This window comes from Salvia splendens, chromosome 16, assembly GCF_004379255.2.
Source record: "Salvia splendens isolate huo1 chromosome 16, SspV2, whole genome shotgun sequence".
Classification (NCBI taxonomy): Eukaryota; Viridiplantae; Streptophyta; class Magnoliopsida; order Lamiales; family Lamiaceae; genus Salvia; species Salvia splendens.
The window spans coordinates 11,757,311-11,775,774 of NC_056047.1; the positions used below are offsets into that span (position 1 = coordinate 11,757,311).

The 18,464-nt window shown below is 35.9% G+C and overlaps 1 protein-coding gene across 1 annotated transcript; it reads left to right on the top strand.

Annotated features, from left to right (window-relative positions):
- Positions 1-12,363: 12,363 nt before the first annotated feature.
- Positions 12,364-16,117, top strand: LOC121772543 (ribosome biogenesis protein NOP53-like). The gene is made up of 12 exons (XM_042169680.1): positions 12,364-12,620; positions 13,280-13,464; positions 13,551-13,599; positions 13,736-13,761; positions 14,002-14,082; positions 14,169-14,279; positions 14,401-14,495; positions 14,750-14,869; positions 14,950-15,072; positions 15,243-15,309; positions 15,435-15,514; positions 15,839-16,117. The coding sequence occupies exons 1-12, from the start codon at positions 12,452-12,454 to the stop codon at positions 15,843-15,845; spliced, it is 1,113 nt and encodes a 370-aa protein (XP_042025614.1). The 5' UTR covers positions 12,364-12,451; the 3' UTR covers positions 15,846-16,117.
- The last annotated feature ends 2,347 nt before the right edge of the window (positions 16,118-18,464 follow it).

Here is an 18,464-nt window from a genome sequence, read left to right on the forward strand (position 1 = left end):
GTTAACACAAGAATGGGGTGAGTAAAAATGATGGGGGAAGTGGGGTATTTATAAGAGTAAAATTGGAAGAAAAAAAAAGTTCAAATTTCAAATTTCGGCCGGTTTACCGCCTGAACTGATGGTTTCGGACTGAACCGGCGGTTCAGTCCACGGTTTCACAATTCGGAACCGCCGGTTCCGGTTCAAGAAAATCTTGAACCTGAACCGGCCCGTCTTAGGTTCCACGGTTCCGGTTCCTGAACCGTGAACCGGCAGTTCATGTCAAGGTCCGGAACCGTCGGTTCCGGGCCGGTGCGGCGATTCATGTATTTATTTATTTATTTTGTTAACATTATAATTCAAGTAAAAAATGTAAATATACTTGTATAAATAAAATTAGAATAATGCGATGTACAAATGCAATTTTATTGATACAAATTACAACTTTAAAATTACGAATTACAACTTAAAATTTACAAATTACAACTTAAAAATTATAAATTACAAAAGACTTAAAGTCTTGATTACAATTTACAAATTACATATTCGAAACAAATGGGAGAAAAAAGAAATAAAGGAAAAGGACTTGAGCTCAACTTAAATTTAAAATCTAAGTTGAGATGCCTACGTATCCTCAATGCTCAATTGCACTTTGGAATCAAAGTCCACGTAGTTCTTTTACCTTGCTTACCTAGTTTGCTTGATCGGAGGAATTGGCCTAATCTTCTTCGTCGGGGAAGTAGTTTTGGTCGGGTTGTACTACTTGATTGTCCCAATCCGGTTCTTGGTCTCTAATTTCGGCAGAGCACCAATCATCAAGTAACATGGTGGCTTTCATGTTTTGCCCGGTGAGTCTACTTCTTCTGTCGTCCAAGACGTTGTCTCCAACACTAAAGGCGGATTCGACTGCGACAGTGGAAGCCAAACCGAAAAGATCTCCTTAGCCATTGATGAAAGGATGGGAAAATCTTTCTCGTGTGATCCCCACCAATCTAGGACGTCGATTTATTGGGAACGAGACCTCCTTCTTCATCATTGAAGGAAAAGTGTGAGTCAAAATATAAATCTAACTCACTTGCTGAATTTGCCGTCCTTCCTCCGCTGCTGTAGCCGTATAGGTCCGCCAATTGGGATTGGGCGTCGCAGTCATCAACTTGGAAGAAGCCAAAGTTATGTGTTGGACGGGGGGTCTAGGTCTCACTTGGTGGGTACTGTTGTACTTTGCTTCGTAATCGTGAAAGAGAGCCCGCAAGTCGAACTCAAAACTTCTTTGCAAGGTTGGGAGGTTGGGGAGGTTTATTTCGAATGTTTGGGCTAGGTTTATGTAGTTGTCGTTGTCCTCGTCATTCGATTGCAAAGCTCGGAGTGGTTCAAGATCAATAGAAGCCAAATTGTTGTAATAAAATTCTAAAATTTTTAAAGTACCAACTAGTCTCCATTTTGGATCCAAAACTTTTGCAAGCAAAAAAACCATTGGGATCTCATTGGAATACTTAAGCCATTTTTCAACCATATAATATAAAACACACATTAATTCAGGATTATTTGCAGAATTTTTCATTGCAGTTTTAAAACAAAGTGATATATACATGCAATGTTCTAAAACACGAACGGATGTGCAATAATACATACCCGATAACTCAACGGTGACATTTCTAAAACCTTTGAATAATTTAAATAAACTCATGCTTTGATCACAACAAGAAGAGGTTAGATATAAATCATCCACATGGAAAGTTCTATAAAAATCAACCAAATATTCTATATGATCTAATGTAGAATGCAACATATCATATGTAGAGTTCTATCTAGTAGACACATCTAAAGTAAAAGTTGTGTACCTTATTTTCTTCGAATGGCAATACTTCTTCAACGCCTTGCCAATATGAGGCTTCCAGTGGATCAAGGATACATCTGTTGTAATAGGTTGAATATGTCTTTGCCATAAAGACAAAACATCTTGTACACATAAATTTTAAATATGACATATACATCGTTGGTGAAAATACTTACCACTTATCACCGGGGAGCAAGCCGCAATTAATTCGGGTATACTTGCAGTGTTAGCGGTTGCGTTATCAAAACCAACCGAAAATATTTTGTTGCATAAATCATAATCATTCAAAACTTGAATAATTAAAGATGCAATTGCTTGTGCGGTGTGTGGTGAAGGGAATTGTCTAAAACCAATTAAACGTTTATTTAAAGTCCAACTATTATCTATAAAATGACATGAAATTCCCATGTAAGAATTTCTCTGGAAAGAATCCGTCCACACATCAGAACAAATATTAACTTTGTGTCCCAAGTTAGATAAAAATTTTCCTACTTCTATTTTTTTTATCAAAAAACTGCCAGTTGTTAAGATCTTTGAGCAGTTGAGGGGGGAATTCTTTTTGTAGCAACATTAAATGCGGTTGCATAGTAACTTGATATTTTTTGTCATTAAAAAAATTAAACGGCAAATACTTCATTGCCACCCATCTTACCATAGCATCGGTAACATTTTTTGGGATCATATTTAAATAGAGGCGTACCTGTTTGAGACGATGAGCCGACAGGGAGGTTTATTTGGCTTTGGGACTTAGTATGCCCATATTCCACAGGATGTTTTACCTTCAAATGGCGATGGAGAGTACCATATCCCCCACTGGTTCCAAATGGATAGACTTTCTCGCAATAGTTACAATATGCTTTGAATTCACTTGTCTCTATGGTAGTGGTCGGATCATTAGGATTTGAAATTACCACCAGGACCTTCTTGTAATGTTTGGTGAAAATATCGGATTTCAACTTTGGAGGCATCTTCTTCTTTTGTCGTCTTGAAGGAGGAGGAGCATCGGCCTCCTCATCATTTTCGCCAACTTAGCCGGCGCTAGAAGGGGGGAATTGATGCGATACATCATCGCCTTCGTCCGATGATAGATTCACATCGTATTCGAAATGCGAAGCCGAATGTGAATGCCCCCCTTCTTGGTCGGTGTCGGTGAAGGCAAGTAACAAGGCCGCATTTCGATCTTCTTCCTCCTACGAAAATTATACAATTAAATAAAAATACTAACAAAAATAAAACACATAGACACATAAATGTTAAAAAAATGAAATTATGAATTTAATAAAAATGAATTAAAAAACAAAAACATATTAGACCTTACTTGCACTCGAAGAGCGGCTCGCCTTCCCACCTTCTCCGCAACTTGTGCTCTAGTAGGGGCACGTCGACGACGAGTATCACTTTGATCTTGGGTAATTCCATTGCCCCGATCAACACTACGACGAGATGAAGGCATGATATTTATGGAAATTGAAGAGGAAGGGGATATTTATAGGGGAAAATGTGATTAAATTAAATAAAAAAATTCAAAATTTCAAAATTTTGAAAATCCGGCGGAACCAGCGGTTTTTGGGTCGGAACCGCCGGTTTCGTCAACGGTTTCTGACGAAAACCGGCGGTTTCTGAACCGGTTTCTGAAAAGGCTAGGGTGTAGGTCGAAAATAAGCCTGAAAAGTTGTTGGGAACCGCCGTGTGACATCTCTAACCCGAAACATGCATCATTTTGCATATTAACATATTTATTTAATTATAGTGTCATGGAATATTAAGGGGATATCATAGATAGTAATATTTTAGGTTATGATTCTTGAAAATAAAAATATATATAGTAATAAAATCAATTAGGTATATTATGTAATATTGCTTTAAAAACTAAATAATTATTCTAAATGCATGTATGTGTGTAATAGTGTGTGCATGTGTACTAACGTAAATGAGTGCATGGAATTATGGAAGTATTTAAGTATTTTGCTACATTAATATATATATATATATATATATATATATATATATATATATATATATATATATATATATATATATATATATATATAGGGTTTTGATCTATGCAAAACTAGATTTAAATACAGAAACGCAGAACAATATCATAATTATGGCACTTTTAGGTCATAATTAGGTAATTTTTAGGTCATGCTAACAAAGCATGACCTAAAACGATCTTAGCATGACATTAAACCCAAATATTATAATATGACCTAAAATTGTTTAATTATGACCTTCCGTGTTTTTGGTTAATTATTGACCATTAGATCATCTAATCCTAGGGCCAAGATTTGGTCTGCATTTCTAGATTTAAACACATACTTATTTTGATCATCTCCCTATATATATATATATATATATATATATATATATATATATATGTCCTTATGCACATAGGCATAAAACTAAATATGTACAATCTCCTTGTAATACCCCGACTTTTTCTACCTTTTTGTTTGTTCTCATAGTGACATCGTTTGAGCATCTGGAAAATTTTTTTGGCTCTGCTTTGTTTGTCGAGAGAAGAAATATCATTTTGGGCCTATAAACAATTATTCTTTTTCTACCCCCAATTTATTCAATTTTTCAAGCCCAATTCATTTTGGAGAATCCAATATGAGACCAACCGTAGATATGCTCAAATCTGCTCAAATCTCCCATTCAAATCTTTTCCCATGGAGATATGTATTACATCTTCCCTAAAATCTCTCCAACCACCAAATCCATCAATATCTATCAGTTTTGCCTATATATACATATCCCACATTCACACCATCATAAACAGTTTTTATCCACTTTCTTTCAAAACCTTAGTAACAATCACACATCCAATTCTAGAGAGAAGAAACCGAGAGATGAGGGGAGAAAAATGGGTGAGACGGGGACGACGATCCCAGCGGCGGCGGCGAATTGACACGGAGAGAGAGCGAACAACGATGAACAACAGCAACTCCTGCTGTGTCGCGACAGTGGCGGCGGTGGCGTTGTGTGTTTGCCGGCGACAGCCAGAGAAAGAGAGAGAGAGAGAAAGAAAAGAGGAAGAGGGAGAAGATGAGCGACAGTGCTGCAGCCGACGGAGGCGGCGCTGCAAAATCCGGATGCCGGCAAGAGACAGAGAGGTGGCGGCGGCGCAAATTAGAGAGAGAGATGGAAGAGATGAGGTGGCAACAATGAGAATTTGGGTTTGAACTTGGGGGATTGCTCCTGAGTTTGAAAAGGATGAGACGGGAGATGTAGAAATTTAGGAGTGAAGAAGTGAGAACTGACGGAGAGGATAACCGACTAATTTTTCCAGCAAGAGGGAGAAGACGGAGGGAGAGCTGGCTAGAAAGAGATAAGAGAGAGAAACATTGTTTTAAATGGAAGAGGAGGACGTGTGGTGGCAGGGAGTATAGTATGCCTTGTTTTCTTTTTCTTTTTTCTTTTGGACACATACGTGTAGGTGGGAGTATATTGGACTTAGTTGTTTGTTGGGCTACTAATAATAGTGTGTTGGTCCTCAAAATTAGTTGCTGCATTTTGGGCCTAGTGTGATTTAATTAGTTGGTCTGCCCGATAAATTGTTTGGATTGGAGCTTGTGAAAAGAAAGGAGAGCTTAATTAAATCATGAGCTTTTCACGCACGAAAAAGGAAGAGAAGCATGGACTTAAGGAAGGGATTTTCCGGGAACAAATTGAACTCGAAGTGGAAGTAAGGAATTCAAATTCATAAAATTAAGAGAACGAGGTGAGCTTTCTTTTTAAATAAGGGCTATGCCCTAAGTATATTTTTATGTGAAAATGATATGAATATTTGTCATGCCGTGTTTTATTTTATTCTATGGAACCTATCTGATGTGGCTTTTGCCATCAATGGATAATCGAATTCGGGTCTGTCTAGGGAGTGAGTCCCTATTCAGGCTAGTGTACACCTATGGAGATCGTGAGCCGTCTTTTGGGTCGGCCGGTCTAGTGACTTGGAATGTGGCCACGTTCCTTGTCATCAATGGATCAGATATGGTAGACATCTATGGGAAAATGACTGCAGTCACGAGTTTTACGATGAAAATGATTTTAGTGTCTTGGGCGATTTCTAAAGTTAAAACCCCAAGGTCACTCAATGGTGGCATGATAAATACTTTTTATAAAATGTTTTCGGCATTTGTCCACTGAGTGCATCAAGTACTCAGCCCTGCATTTCTTTTTAAAAATGTGCAGGTTGAGCGTGACGGGTGCGGTGGGTGTTGAGCAAGACCGTTGAAGAAATTTAAGTGTGTAGAATGTGTCATGTCTTCACACGTGGCATATTCCTTCTCTCAAATGCTTCCGCTAAGTAGTTGTTCTTCTTTTGAGTTCTTGTATCGTTGAGATAGTATTCATTTTGAGTTGTTGATTGTTGAGATACTCTGATTTTATTCGAGCTATTCCCATTTGTTTCGGGCTATGGTTAAGTTGTGTTGTTTTCCCCTTTCTTCCCCGCTTCTTTAATCCTCCCCTAGTCGCGATCAACTGTGTTTTCTATCCATAGAAAATGCGGGCGTGACACTCCAAATGTGACACGTATCACTAGGATTAACTATATACATGCCATTTGGATTGCTCATATTTTAATTAATAGCCATAAGTCGGCAAGTGGCCGACGTGAACCTTGATATATGATTGTACATATTTATGCAAAAGAAAAGAAAAAGAATGAAGAGTATAGAGAAGATAGTCGAGAAAGATGAAGAGAGCTCTTGTACAATTATTTAGTGAGTCTTAGAGGTAAGCTTAAGATACAAATTGAATTTAAAATAGCTATTGTACACGAATTAATTTCTATTTCATTCTAGTATATTTATTTTTTTTAAGTTTCTAATCTTAAGATGATAATGTTTAATCAGTTAAAACTAAAGAAAAAGTATTTTTTTTTTTCAAATTAAAAGTCCGTTCACATGTCGAAACTCGCTTCTAATATATTTAATTTGGATTCCATATTCAAATATTAAGTTTTAGGCTATCATCTTGAATATGAGCACCCTAGAATTATGTAATGTGTGGAATATCCTTTAACTTAAATTTATTAAGCATATTGCTGTTACTGTTAGGTCTAAAGCAAAATTTTTGGATAAAGCATAAAAGTAGAATTTAATAAACCGCCATGCTATCAAATGGAACTAGGAATTATCTTTTAGGTAGATAGTGTGTGTGCATCACAATGAGATAGTAGACATACTATAATTTTTCTTCCATGTGTAAAGATGAATTTATTCAGGAGAAATGCTTAGTGAGAATAACTCTATCCATAATGGATTTGCTGATTGTAGATTAAGATTGATGTTTAGTGTGACTGGGTCCTGAGAGGATCTGCTCTTAAATTCTTCTAGCCCCTAGTTTAGCATTTGCAATATAAATATAGTTGATATCATAAGCTAAAGCCCGATTACCATTATACAATAAACGGTGTATATCTAATAACTATCTAAACATATTGAGGAAGAAAGAAAATGCGTTGGTAGGTATACTTATTTAAATGTGTGTGTTATATAGGAGCAAGGCATGAGTGAGAAACTCGAATGAGTACTCGATCAGGTTATCTATCTTAATCAGGTGTGTATAAATCACACTTTTAGTTTTACAGGTGTTATACTGTTGATTGTTATATGTTGAATGAGAGTGAATTATTGGATTATATGGTGTGAAATTGATATGATTATGAATTATTTGATTTTGATGGTCGAATATGATATGAATATTTGATTGCTAAAATGAACATGTTTGTTTAGATATATTGGATAATTTGATGGAATATGATATGGATATGTTATTGGTGCAAATGATGTGTTCATGATACCGATTATGTGAATCATTGGATTAAAGAGGATCTGTGACGGTTTTGCCCTGGATCTGAAATCACAGTGGGACCTTCGGGTCAAATAACATTGGGACCTTCGGGTCAATCATATTGGGACCTTCGGGTCAAACATATTGGGACCTTCGGGTCAAATCACAGTGGGACCTTCGGGTCAAATCATAATGGGACCTACGGGTCAATCATATTGGAAATCCCGGGCAGATACCAGGCTTGACTGTTACAGAATAATAAACTGAATAGAGTGTCATATGCATACGAATATGAAATGGTTTGTTTTTAAATTATGTTATATATTGTTTCTTATTATATGTATTGATAAAAGAATATGCTTGATGTTTGTATCATGTGAGATTAAAGGTGGAAATTTGTATATACTGAGTTGTGGCTCATATAAACCACTAAATTTTTCAGAAATAAGATAGCAGTAAAGTTTTGACTGACGTGGGTCATAGGAACTCCACGCGTTATCAGGTTCGGCGGCTGACGCATATTGGCAACCTTCTTCTCCTCATCTTTTTGCATGTAGATAAATGTATAGTATATAGAGTGGTGAGAGGGTTCCACTTCTGTGTAAAACGTTTTGAAATATGTACTTGATATATGTTGAATTTTAAAATTATATGATATGTGCGTCCTATGAATTATACACGTGCATTAATTGCTTTTATGATAAGAGATTTATTTATTATAAGAGTATACGTCATAGGGGTTGAGGTATGACACGCCGAACCGGCGGTTACGGTTTGCATGAAATTGAAACCTGAACCGGCCAGGGGGAACCGACGGTTCCGGTCACGGTTAGAACCGTCGCCGACGGTTCCGGTTTGGGGACCTCTATCGGAAACCGTGGACTGAACCGCCGGTTCAGGCGGTAAACTGACCGAAATTTGAAATTTTAATTTTTTTTATTTCTTCCAATTTTACTCCTATAAATACCCCACTTCCCCCATCATTTTTACTCACCCCATTCTTGTGTTAACAAGGATTTCCTTCTCAATCTCAATTTCTCTATTCTCTATCCTCATTCTCTCTAATTACTCAAGTTGGTTACTACTATATTTGTTGTTGTATTCGTAATTTACCATTTATTCAATACTCCATATTCCATACTACTTTCATTTTCCATTATGTCTTCTTCTCGTGGTGGACCGGGACGTGGTGATCGGGGCAAAGGAATTTCCCAAGATCAAAGTAGTCGTCTCCAAAAATCAAAGCGACCTAGTCGTCGAGAAGTTATGGAAGAGGTTTCCCGAGTGGCGGCTGAAAGCTTGCAAGTAAGTTCTAAAAAATAAAATTATTTTTACAATTCATAATTTCATAAGATTGAGTTTTTTTATTTTTTTTTTGTGTTCCTAATTAAAACTTCAACTTATATAATATTTATAGATAGAAGAAGATCATAGGACCGTCATGCTACTCGCTCAAATGCATCAAGCTAGGGGGTGGTAGTTCCGTGCAACAAGATGACGAGTACAACGTGGCTATATCGTCGGACTCGGACAACAATGATGATAGATCTCGTTCTCGTATTCCGTCTAGCACCGGCAGAAATAAGGACATACCTCCCCCTCCACCCACTAAAAAAACATTGAAATCTGATATTTTTGTTAAACATTACAAGAAGGTCCTGGTGGTAATTTCAAGTCCTAATGATCCGCTCTCTCAAGAAGAGACATCGGCGTTTCATGCATATATTTGTAACTATTGTGATAAAGTCTACAAATTTGCAAGTGGTGGGGGATATGACACCCTCCGTCGTCATTTGGTGACAAAACATCCGGTAGAACGTGGCACTGCAGCTACCAAAACCCAACTAAACTTCCAACCCGGTGGCTCAGGTTTGTCAGGTACGCATCTTTTTAAATATGATCATAAATTTTTTTGCTGACGTTATGACTAGATGGACTGCAATGAAGCATTTTCCTTTTAATGTTTATGATGACAAAAAATTTGAGGTTACTAAGCAAAGTGGTTTGAAGTAGCTGTCAAAAGAGTAGGTCGAATGACCGTTCAACAATTTACCGTTCGACAATGTTTGGAGAAAAAAGTTGAATTATCACGTTATTTACTCAACTTGGGACACAAAGTGAACATTTGCTCAGATGTATGGACTGATTCTTTTAATAGACATTCATACATGGACATTACGGTTCACTTTGTGGACAATAGTTGGACTTTGAACAAGCGTTTGATTGCTTTTAGAGAATTTGAGACACCACACACTGCACCCGAAATTGCTTCTTTAATTATTCAAGTTTTGAATTAATTTCAATTATGTAATAAGATATTTTCTGTTGGTTTTGATAATGCAACTGCTAACACTGCAAGTATTAATAACTTGATTGCGGCTTGTGCTCCGGTTATTGGTGATAAGTATTTTCATCAAAGATGCATATGTCATATTTTGAATTTATATGTACAAGATGCGCTTGAATTATGACAAAAGTATGTTAGTCCTATTAGAACTGCAGTTAGATTAATCCATCAAAAGCCGCCTATTGACAAAGCTTGGAAGAAGTATTGCTATCAAAAGAATGTAAGATATATGAATTTTACCATGGATGTGTCTCATAGAAGGAATTCGACATATGATTGTCTGAATTCTACTTTGGAGCATAAAGATTCTTTGTGTGATTTTTTAGAACCTATCTCGTTTCTGATTTATATATGTCGCATAGTTGTTGGGATCATAGCGTGAGTTTATTTAAACTGTTCAAATATTTTAAAAATGCGGCTGTTGAATTATCGGGTGTTTATTATTGCACTGCTGTTCGTGTTTTAGAGCATTGCCTGTATATATCACTTGGTTTTAAAACTGAGATGAAATATGCTTACTCTTCTCCTGAATTGACGTGTGTTTTATATTATATGATTGACAAATGGATTAAGTATTTCAATGAGATTCCAATGGTATTTTTGATTGCAAAGGCCTTGGATTCAAAATAGAAATTAGTCGGTACCTCAAGAATTTTAGATTTTAATTATAACAATTTGAGTTTTATTGATCTTGGTCCATTTCAAGCATTGCAAGCGGATACCAATGACCAATGGAGAGTAAACCTAACTGAAACATTTCAAATAAACCTCCCGGACCAGTCAATTGTCCAACAAACCTTCGAGTTTAACTTGCGTGCTCTCTACACCGAATATGAAACCAAGTATAACAGTACCACCAAGTCAGAAGACCTACCCCTCCTCAACAACACAATTTTGGCTTCGCATTTCAAACTGATTATGATGACCCCGACCCGCAATCCCAATTAGCCGACCTATACAGCTACAGCACCGGCGGAAGGTCGACCTCATGTATGGTAAGTGAGTTAGATTTATATTTCGATTCACTCTTTTCCTTTGGTGATGAAGGTCCTACTCCTCCCGCCCCAATCGACGTCCTCGATTGGTGGGGAACACACGAGAATGATTTTCTCATACTTGCGTCAATGGCAAGGAGATTTTTTCGGTTCCGGCTTTCATTGTCGCCGTCGAGACCGCTTTCAGTGTTGGATCACGTGTGTTGGATGAATCAAGAAGTAAGCTCTCCGTGAAAAAATATGGAAGTCGTGATGTTACTTGATGATTGGGCCAAAGCTGTCGTCAGAGAACAAGAAAATGATTGAGATGATCGTCAGGAGGAATCACAAGAAGATTTCACCGTGGATGAATCGTAGGCCAACCGTCAACCGTCGGTCAAGCCAAGTAGATAAGTAAGGTAGGAGAACTACGTGGACTTTGATTCCCTAATGCAAATGAGCATTGAGGATACGTAGGCACCTCAACTTAAATTTTAAATTTAAGTTGAGCTTAATTCCTTTTTCCTTAATTTCTTTTTTATCCATTTGTTTCTACTTTAAAAATATGCAAATACAATTAAATAATTGTATTTGTATATACTCTAGTCGGTGAAGTAGATTTCTCTATAAGCTAAATCCGGGAAACTTTTGACAATTCTATTATAATTGTTGATTGTTAGACCAAACTCAACATTTAAGGTTGAATTGTTAAATGTGTTCTCAATTTAGTTATGTAGAAACATCTCCTTCGCCGACTAAGAGTATATATACTTATAACTTTATTGTTCACAACTTCAAGTCTTTTTTGTAATTTATAATTAGTTTCGTTGTAGACTAGTAGTCTGGTTGTATTTAAATTTTTTGTTTAAAACTTCAAGTTTTTTGTGATTTGTAATTGTTGTAACTTGTAATCTTAATAAAATTGCAATTTTAATCGTGATTTTTTGAATTTTATTTACGCACATTTCATAGATAAATAAATAAGAAAATATAAAAAAAATTAAAAATTTACGAACCGGCCCGGAACAAGCGGTTTTGGCCGAAAATCGGCGGTTCTGAACCGCCGTCCTAACCGGCGGGTTTTTGAACCAGAACCGCAGGAACCCTTGGCGGGCCGATTCAGGTTCTGCGGTTTATGAATAGTGTGCATGCCTACTGAATCCATGATCCCCTGCTTTGCAAAATGCCACAGCAGGGGGTGTTGTGGTGGATCTCACCATTGATTTTGCACATGAAAAATAATAATACAAGTATGAGAAATTAATTTGTGGTGAGATCCACCACAGTACCCCTGCTGTGGCATTTTGTACAGCAGGGGATCCCATCCCTATATTTTTCTGATTGTCTCGCACGGCTACAATCAGAAAAAATAAAAATACAAATAAAAAAAATAAAATAAAGAAAGGGAGAGAATCCCTTAAATAAAACCAGAGCCGCCGCCGCTCTTCTTCTTCGCATTTTTTCTGTTCCGCCACTTCTTCTTCGCGAGAGAGGACAGAGAGGCCTGCAGCTATGGGTAAGAGAGCGAAGAGTTCAAGGAAGGGAAAGAAAGAATGGAGGGCCAACATAAGCACTGAAGACATAGAAGATTATTTTGAGAAAACCACCAAAGACGCTCTTTCCGGTGGTTCTTTGGCCGATGTGCCTAGTGATTCTCTTTTCTTCCTTGATAAATCCAGAGGTACAAATCCTGTTTTTGATTGTTACCTCACATAAAAACTCTGGCGGACCTCTTTCATATTGATCGATTGTTTATTCAATTGAACTTTCATCTTTAGTTGGGTTTTAGAAATTTAGTAGCTATGAACTCTTTTGTTGGGTTCTAGAAATTTAGTAAGAAAATGCAGTACTTCCAAGAGGTATCAGTATCACGATTAAGAATTTTAGTTTGCTTTGAATTTGAATTCCAATTCAGTTAGTGAAACTTAACAAGACAGGGTCTTTGATGAAATAAGCTCTAAAGTTATGTACTTTTTCTCAGAGAAGTCTACTGAAAGTTGTAATCTGCAATGGGACTGATGGAAGTAGTGAATTGCTCTATAAGAGTTCTCTACTGATATTGAATTTTATAATTTATAGTTTGAGCTTTTCCTATCCGAAACTAGTTATTTATTTATAACAATTTTGTTACTGATAGCTCTCGATTCGCTTGTAGTTTAGTACTTATTTCTTAGTGAACTGTTTGGAAGTATAAAACTCCATATAACTATAGGCCTTGTTGCTATTTTATTTCTTAATGAACTGTTTGGAACTGTAATATATAGTTACTTTCCTTGTTCTGGCCTTCTTGAGAATCATGATCATTTTAGAATGCAACCAACTGGAGATTTTCATTTGCAGATCTTTCTGTTAAGCGGAAGATTGAGAAAAACAGAGAAAAAGTACTGCGATGCGATAGTGTTCTGCAGAGAAACCCCTTTATCAAAGCTATTCCGTCCTCTACACAGAATAAGAAAAAGTCAAATAGAAAGGGTAAAGCTCTACCAACAGCAGTTGATGAAGATGTTGCACAGGGCAGTCTGAAGGTTAGTTTTGTCTGGAATTACTTCAGAGTGATTCTTCAAGCGAATTACTCAGGGTAGTTCTTATATTTTTAATTCAATCATTTCAGGATGAAAGTGCACATGATTCTGGAGTTCTTGACTTGTGGGAAGAGAAAGGTAACTCTACGTGTGTGTGTGCTTGTGCGCATAGCTGCGTATAGACATGCATATATGTTTATTTCTATCTACTTTGGTTAGTGAAAACCATTTGTTAATGTTGTTCATAATAGAGTTTGCTAATTCACCTTTGCAGGAGAAGTTAAGGCCAAAATAAAAAAGGTACCCTATAACATTATTTAGCCTGCAAATTTGGTATCTGCATGTGTAGCAAATTATATTGTTCAAGGAAGCATTATGTGATGAGTTTTGCATGTTAAAGATGCTGATAGTTTCTCAGTTATCTGTGTCCAGAACTTTTTGAAAGTGCACATTTGGAACTGAGCAATATTGTTCACTAGAAATATGTTTTTTTGTTTTTTTTAAAAATCCGTGGAGTTAATTAGCAGTTAATAATTACAGAAGCCCAAGACTTGCATTATTCCTGCTGTTGAGGTTGAACATCCTGGATGTTCTTTCAATCCTCATCCCGAGAGCCATCAGGTTGGTAGCTATCTTTTATTTATGTACTTTCATCATTTTCCCTTTTCTTTCTATATTAATAGTTAAACCTTACACTGTTATTATAGGATGCTTTAGCTCGTGCTGTTGCGGATGAAATGCAGAAGATTTACCAACATGAATTGGGGCCTCAGCCAATCCCTTTAGTTGTCCCTGGTGAAGCTATTGATGAAGAATATGTTCGTACATCATCCCAAACTTGTTACTTGAAATGAATCTAACCCCTCCATATTCATGTGCTTCCAAGTTTCACGTATTTACTTATGAAATTTTCATTCACTTACCTCTTAAATGTGTCAGAAATATTTCCTTGAGGCAGATGCGGACGATGGAACTGATGATGATGAGCAAAATGAAAATCAGGATGATGACGGAGATGTGGATGCAGAAAAAAGGTGAGAGTCTTTTGATCATTAATTATATTTGTTTCCCTTTTCTGCAAGGATAATTGGGCTTGTAGCTTTCCTTTGTAGAATTATGGTTTCTAGTATATAGTGTGGTGTCCATATTGAGTATCTCTCTATTGGTGTTGGACTGTCGGTGGAGTCGGTTTTTTAATGTTAAATTGATTGATCCATATGATATTTATATTCTCAAAGAAAGTTGTCAAGAAAGTTGAATATCACTGCTTGTGATGGAAACTATGCAGTTCTCAGAAAACAAAAAGGGTGACACGGGTGGAGTTCAACCGAAGGGCTAGACGGAAAGAACAGTTGAGAATTGAAGCAGAAGCCAGAAAAGTGAAGGGACTTTCAAAAGACATAGACAGGTAAAGAACTAATACATCTCCAATCCAAGATAATCGTGCTTTACTTTAAATGCACTAAGTTGGTTCTCTGGTGTGAGTAGTTTATCAGAAATAATGCAAGAAATAGCGAAAGAGGATGAAGAGAAACATAACAGACATCTTCGGCGGATCGTTGCTAAACAAGAAAGATTGAAAGCTCGTCCATCTCGCTTGGGAAAGTACAAGTATGTCGTTAGATTTTTGTTTTTTTATGAATTTTTATCTTTCATGCATGTGAAGTTCTGTTGAAATAGGAAGCAACCACAGCGACTTAGATCAATTACCTATCTCTTATCTTTCATATCTTCAATTGAAATGTTAAAATCTTAGATGTTATGTGTATCCTGTGTTTCAGATTTGAGCCTTCTCCACTCCAAGTTCTGTTAACTGAAGAGAAAACCGGTTCACTTCGGCAGTTGAAGGTTTTTCATTTGACTTATGTCTTTTCCTTTCCAGAGCTATCACCTCAACTTAATTCTCTAACAACATTAATAAGTGAAATTGACCTTCTTGTATTGTTTTTTGGGTGTATTGCTTCTGGAAATAGGGCTGTTGTACGCTAGTCAGAGATCGTTACAAGAGCCTGGAGAAAAGAGGCCTGATTATCCCAACAAGGAAGGGTAGCAGGTTAGTTCAACTCTCATATTAGCCACAATTATCATACGTTTGCTTAAGTGCTTTGCAGGTCTAGTAATTATATTTTGATATTTGGTGTCCTGATTGCTTTTTTTTTGATGTTTTGCACTGTCATTCTTTCCTTTTTGAAATGCATATATTTTTTTGTTAAACAGTAGCATTACAAGAACCCATACATGCGCGAATGCTAAATGCTTCCGTTCCGTCCCAATTATTGCAGCGAATATATCTCCTCATAGATTGTTTTCGTATATAAACTTCTTAAAGGGTTTCCTCATAGCTAACAATTGCTATGATTTTGATTCCTCTGAGCAGGAGGTAGAACGGTTTCTACGTGAAGATGGAGATACGGATATTTAGAATCGAGATCGTTGAGAAAGTGAAGCTGTGCTTCATTGTTTTGTAGTCGAGTTCTTTCTAATGTTGGAGTACCCGGAAAAATCACCAGTTGGTTTAGAAGCAAATAGAAATACTATTCTCTCAGTCACATCAAATATTTCTATTATTTGTTTTAATGTTTTCGAGACTGGTAAATGTATGCTTTACTTGGTTATTCGGATGATTGAATGATAAAAACGAGATCTTTGGGGTTTACATTACTAAGCAAAATTGTCAAAGGTGCATGTCACTTTCGTAGTAAGATTAATCACATCATAACATAAAAGAATGCATAAAATGTGCTACACCATTATCCGTGAATCAAAATTAATGTTATCTCAAAATTAGAATACAAAATTTTCATCATTGTTTGAGTAACACTCAGTATTTTGATTTCATTTATGATATCCATATTCTCCAATAATAGTTGTACACAACTTTTTCCATCACATTTTATCAATTTTGTATCAACAGTACTTTGCCAATTCTGCATTTAGATTTGTGCGGATGATTATTAAAATTAATTTTAGTTGGTACTAGGTTTCTAAATACTCCTATTTTGTTATAAAATAAAATTTTACTACATCATTTTATCAATACTCCAATCATTATTAAAATTAATTTTAGTGAGAAGTATTATAAAATAAATTCATTAACTCAGACCTATATTTAAAAAAATCAAATATTGTCGAAAATGGGGAATTTTAATTTTTTTATCGATTAAGGGGGGATAGCCAATCATTTGGGTTATAGTGGGAAGTGACATCAATGTCCCATCTGCAGGCGTGCCTCAAACAAATGTTTAGGTCTTCATTTTCAGCCTACGAATATGCTTTTGCAACCAAAGCCCCACCCCACCAACACAATTATGATATAAAAAAAAATTATTCCCCTAAATTCGTGAAAAAACAAACAAATTATTTTCTTATTCAATATTCAAAATGAGCATAGTCTACCACTATGCAGTTTCAATAATTGAACAAGTACAAAGTTTGATATTTGTAGCGTCGTTTTCTTAAAGCAATATTTTGACTACTCGAAATAGCCATCAAATTTGGTTGACTCCCACAATTATTATTGGCGTGAAAAAAATGTCCTTTTTCACTGTAGAGTTGAAATCATTTTGTTAATGATAACGAATAATTATAAGTGGATTAATCACAGAAATATTGTGCTTTATGTATTCCAAAATTGAAGTGTTTTGTGAGTGTGATTCGAACATAATTAAGAAGTCCAGCTAACTAGGTTTGCAATTAGAAGGGAATCGCATGCTAATGCTATATTATGTTTTCCAATAATTACACCCTATTCATATTAGTAATTTTAAACCATATAAAAATTAGTCTTGCATATTTGCAGTTAATTACATGATCTAATTGTAACATGCTGAAACTGGACATGCATATATGATTACAACATCTGAAAATAACCTTCGTAGATTACGCATTAAAATTTTCCACTCTTTTAATATGAATAATATTGAGACATGATAAGACCGGTTACGATGTCGTTTCGCATATGTTTGGCCCGTGTAGTGTGGTCACATCAAACATGTATGAAAATATTTTGTTTGGATTGATTTATATTTGTAGTCTAATATGAAAACAAAATTGACATGTGTTGTTTTGCCGACAAATTAATATGTACGTACTCCAATTTTTTATTATAGAGAATCCTCTAAAATGACTAAGTTCTATTAAAATCCCTACTTATTCCAAAAAATTGATGATCATGACTCTTTTATAAATGGGTGTATAATCCTAGCTCTTACTAGCGCTTTTAAGAAGTGAATGATCCATTTTTAACCCGTTTTAATTTTAATAGTATAATACTATTACTCCCGCCCTAGATATTAATCTTATTTTCCCATTTTATTCATTCATCCCACAAAATATATAAACAGAAAATATGTAGTGTGCAATCATTCACTAATTCGCAAAGTAATCATCTCTCACAAGAGCGTCTAGTGCATGCCTTGTCACTAGACGACGCTATTCACGTAATAGATGTATTATGTCCTATATTTCATATTTGTGGTTATCTACACACTCTGACACACACACAAACTCATATAGTATTATGTCATTAATCCTTCTGTATGTGTCTGATTCAATCTATTAACATGGGCCCTAAAGTTGCATTAACAACTGATTCCAAATCAGAGAAAAATAGAGAAATATACATATTACTACTATATACCAAGATATGGAAGAAGCCTTTAAACCAGAATACATGCAGACGAGTGTGTGTGTGTGTGTGTGTGTATAAATATAGAAAGGTTGAGCTTTAGTTTTGAATCTTTTGATCCAGATGGGGTTTGAATTTTAGAATATAAAAAAGGTCATAATACAGACTTATAGTTCACACACAAACACTAAAATAGGTAAGCAAAACGGTGTGGTGGTGAGCATGATAAAAGGGGCAGAAATAGTTGGTGGAAATGAGACATCATCATCATCATCATCCCCTCTTAAGCCTTTACATACAACACCTCATTTATGGGATTCATATCTATTTTTAATTCTTGGTGGCCATCATTTTGTATTTTCACCTTTTATGTATC

Coding starts and splice junctions, on each gene's coding strand:
- LOC121772543 (XM_042169680.1), top strand. CDS start 12,452: ATGGGTAAGAGAGCGAAGAGTTCAAGGAAGGGAAAGAAAGAATGGAGG. Junction 13,465..13,550: donor TTGCACAGGGCAGTCTGAAG/GTTAGTTTTGTC, acceptor CAATCATTTCAG/GATGAAAGTGCACATGATTC. Junction 13,600..13,735: donor TGACTTGTGGGAAGAGAAAG/GTAACTCTACGT, acceptor TCACCTTTGCAG/GAGAAGTTAAGGCCAAAATA.